Source organism: Leguminivora glycinivorella, chromosome 25 (genome assembly GCF_023078275.1).
Source record: "Leguminivora glycinivorella isolate SPB_JAAS2020 chromosome 25, LegGlyc_1.1, whole genome shotgun sequence".
Taxonomy (NCBI): domain Eukaryota; kingdom Metazoa; phylum Arthropoda; class Insecta; order Lepidoptera; family Tortricidae; genus Leguminivora; species Leguminivora glycinivorella.
This window is the reverse complement of record NC_062995.1, coordinates 5,659,600-5,663,633: the sequence shown is the minus strand read 5'-3', so window position 1 is coordinate 5,663,633 and position 4,034 is coordinate 5,659,600. Positions and strand designations below refer to the sequence as shown.

The window sequence follows — 4,034 nt, the reverse complement described above, 5'->3', positions numbered from 1 at the left end:
TTGTTTGGGCTGGTGTCCCTCTCGCACGTGTTGCCAGTGTTAATGAGGTTCCCATAGTAGTAGTATTTTTATCTGTATATTACCCGATTTTATAACTTCTTATATTATTTTAGTGTTATATTCTAACTAGGGTTTCGATATATTTCAAAAAAATTGAAAATAATTATAATGTAATTATTTTGATGCCAATAAATCAAAGATTTGTATAATTAAAAAATATGTTCAAATGGGTATTAGTAGATTTGGTAGTAACTTTGAAAATTGACTGGTATCCCCAATGTATGACAGTGACCTCTCATGTGGACACACTTTTTGACCTAACTAAACAATCTAGTTTAATAATTATAAAAATAATAAAAATAATAAAATAAAAAACATTTATTGCAGACCACTGATCCATAGAATATATTAGTAACAATTTTAACTTACAAACTATGTTAGTAGATTCATAATAATTATCACACACACTCACAAGAAAACACACACACATTACACACACACACACACATACACACACACACACACACACACACACACACACACACACACACACACACACACACACACACACACTCTCTTACTTAGCCTTGCCGATGGCAACTTCCACCCAGTATTTAATTATGGGACAGTCGTAGTTCCCAGACAGTACTCTGAGGAGGCTATTGCTGCTGCCACGCACTCGCCTAAGCAACGATCCAACACGCTTGCGTCTGATTGCGAAAAAGTCGTCAGTTCGCACTTCGGCAAACATGCCGGACGCACTACAATGCTTCGGCAGCCGCAAGAGCATCCTCAGAATATTGTTGTACTGCACTCTCAGTGCGTTATATGCCCTCTGGGTAAATGCTACCCACAGGCTGCAAGTGTAGAACGTTTGACAGTAGGCTTTAAAAAGCGTCAACTTGACCTGTTCATTACACTTTGCAAACCTGCGGGCAAGCATATTGCCACGCACTGCCATCGCCCTTCTCTCCCTCTCCAGATCCAAGTCATCCTTAAGATCCTCCGTAATGACATGTCCCAGGTATTTAAACCTCTCAACTCTTTTTAAGGGCACGCCGCACAACATGATCGTAGGTATTGTTGTAGGGTTGTACTTACTAGCTTTAAAGAGAACGAACTCGCTCTTGCTAGTGTTATACCTAAGACCATGTTCCACAGCATACTCTTCACACACACAAATGAGTTGCCTTAACGAGTCACTTGACGGACCCAGCAACACCATGTCGTCAGCGTAACTGATGTTGTTAAAACATGTTTTATCTATATGACATCCGACATGTGTGTTGCTGAGCCCCTCAATTAACCCATTAACATAGAGGTTGAACAGCACGGGAGATGTTAGTCCGCCTTGACGAACCCCACATTTTAGAGCATAGTCATCCGAGTCCTCACCTGCCCATCTCACACAGTTGACCTGGCTGCTGTACCAGTACTTTAACAGTTCGACGCACTCTCCCGGTATATCGGTTTTCGCTAACTTGTCCCACAGTACGTCGTACACAACCAGGTCAAACGCTTTTGAGAGGTCCAAAAAACATGCATATATAGGTGTGTTCCTATCTTTATAGTACTTGACAGCCTTCTTAAAACACAATATCGCAGTTTCTGTGGACAATCCTGGCCTGAAGCCGAATTGTGCATCGTGCAGCTTAATGTGTTTACAGAGTTGCTCATTAAGAAGACTATCAAGAACCTTAGCAAGTACAGTTGCTAGCGAGATGGGCCGATAATTTCCCAGGTCTGACAGATCCCCCGTTCTGTTCTTTACCAACGGCACTACCACCGTTCTAGTGAGGTTACTAGGGAGATATGCATGTCTTAGGCACATCGTATAAAACATCGCTAGCACTCTCGGAAGGTGTACTCCTGCATACTTGAGATGCTCTATGCTGAGCCCGTCATGACCTGGTGATTTACCCCTCTGCATATTTTTAATCACTGTGTGAACCTGCTTAGCTGTAAAACTAAGGGTACTCTCAGCCATGACTGCCTCAGCATTTCGCACCTCTTTTGCAGGTCTCTGCAAAAGTGGCTGTACAGAAAAAGCACGCCTGAAGCTATTCGCGATATCTTTCTTGTCGCTAACTCCCCCTATACTCACAGGAACACTAGGTCTCACATTATGCTGGTTTGTGCTCTTCCAAAAGGCTTTAAAGTCATTTGTTGCCCGTTTGGTGGCCAAAATGTCGGCTTTAATTTGTTCCTGCTTATCTTGGCACCATTTTAACTTTGACTTGAAAGCCCTCCTGGAATCACGCATACCCTCATATATTGAGCCCTGCCTAGGTTTATTAGCCGACACCCAGGCCAGAAATTTGTCTCTTGCTAGTCTATGCGCGCTTGCGACGTGCTTGTTCCATCCCACAACGACCTTCCGTTTACTGTGCCCTCTCCTGCTAGACTTTCTCGCCGCCTCCGTCAGAGTGTCAATTATATCGTCATACATCTTATCTAAAATTACCGAATGATTGCGGTCCATACATAGTTTGTCGGCACACGGCGTTAGCTCGGCTGGAAAGTCCAGCATTTTCAACCTGTCATTACAGAGTGCTTGGTACAATTCTATTTGGGAGGGTTGCCTTTCGCCCCATCTTACCCCCTCATTACGTAACCTGCCACTACTACACTTAATCTGTATCTTGTTTAGTTTACATTCAATTATGAGCGGCAGGTGGTCGGACCAATATGCGTCATATTTTACCCGTACGTTGCAAACCGTTTGCCGCGCTGCCTCCGTGACAACACAGTGATCCAACCACCTGTTACATCCATGAGCCTCACTGGTAAATGTAAATGTCCCAGAGTCGGAGCCTAGCATTTCTAAGTCCACGCATCTCCACACCTGTGTTTCACAGAACTGCAGCAACTCATTATAAAACAACTCATTTGGGTGTGCATTAAAGTCTCCCAGCACGTATATCGCCTCAACGTCCGTGTTGTCCTCACTGATTGCACTGATTTCCCCTAAGCATTCTGTGAACAGCGGCACATTTTCAGGAGCATTTACCGGCATGTATACACTAAACACCAAGAAAGAGGACTCCCGCACTTTCACTTTTATTGCCACTAACCGTACATTTTCGCACTCCACTACTGTGACTTCCGAGAACGCAGACTTCCTCCATAGCAATGCGACGCCCCCGTGCGGCCGCCCCGTGAGTAAACCGGCCCCTGTGTCGACCGCAGATGATCCCGTGTATGCGAAGTCCTCATGTATTGTCCCGAGCAGCGGCAAGTCGTGCGGCAGCAGCCAAGTCTCTTGCAATGCAATAATGTCCCCTTCCTTGCACAGTTCCCTAACTCCATCTAACGATCTCTTCAAACATTTACAATTAAAACTTACTAAATTACTCATTTCTGCCATTGACATTATTGTTCGCACTGTATATTATTTCCATTCTCACCACTTGCCTTGAGCGCTTCCTCTTGCCGATCCCTCTGAGAGACGAACCGTCTGAAGTACACTCCCTCCGGCCACAGTGCATCATCCATAAACATATTTAATTTATCCGATGCAACAAACAATTTATAAGAATGATAGGTCCTCTGTTTTCTCATTTTTATTTTTACCAGGGAGACATTTTCACCGGTTTTTTGCAGTAAATAGTCCCGTATATCATTCTCCGACACATCTTTATGCACATTATAAATAAACAATGGCACTTTGACCTCCGCGGCCTTAAATTTAGTGTTAGAGCTCAGCTCGGCTTTGCCTTTATTTCCGATATACTTATACTTTTGTTTTCTATAACGTACAGCCTTCCATTCATCATCCTCAGTCGGTTCTTTCCAAGTATTCCCATTTTGTACCACTCTTGCAAAAGATAGTTTCGTTTCGGCCTTGCCACTGGCTAATGTGTTTACCTCTTGTATTGGCTTGCTAACAACATTGCTCTCCCGTTGCATCAAAGGACTTTCAACGTTATTTCCGCTAGTGACGGTCGCCTGCAATCGCTCCATGCAACCTTGTTGTGACGTATGCTCAGCTGTAGTGCCCGGTATCACTGCGTCATGTCTAGTAGACTCGTGCG

General features: G+C 44.0%; 1 protein-coding gene across 1 annotated transcript; it reads right to left on the bottom strand.

Moving 5' to 3' along the window:
* Window positions 1-587: 587 nt before the first annotated feature.
* Window positions 588-3,538, bottom strand: LOC125239297. Its single transcript, XM_048146839.1, has 2 exons — window positions 2,338-3,538; window positions 588-1,301 (listed from the first exon to the last, which is right to left on the bottom strand). The coding sequence occupies exons 1-2, from the start codon at window positions 3,371-3,373 to the stop codon at window positions 1,264-1,266; spliced, it is 1,074 nt and encodes a 357-aa protein (XP_048002796.1). The 5' UTR covers window positions 3,374-3,538; the 3' UTR covers window positions 588-1,263.
* Between the last annotated feature and the right edge of the window lie 496 nt (window positions 3,539-4,034).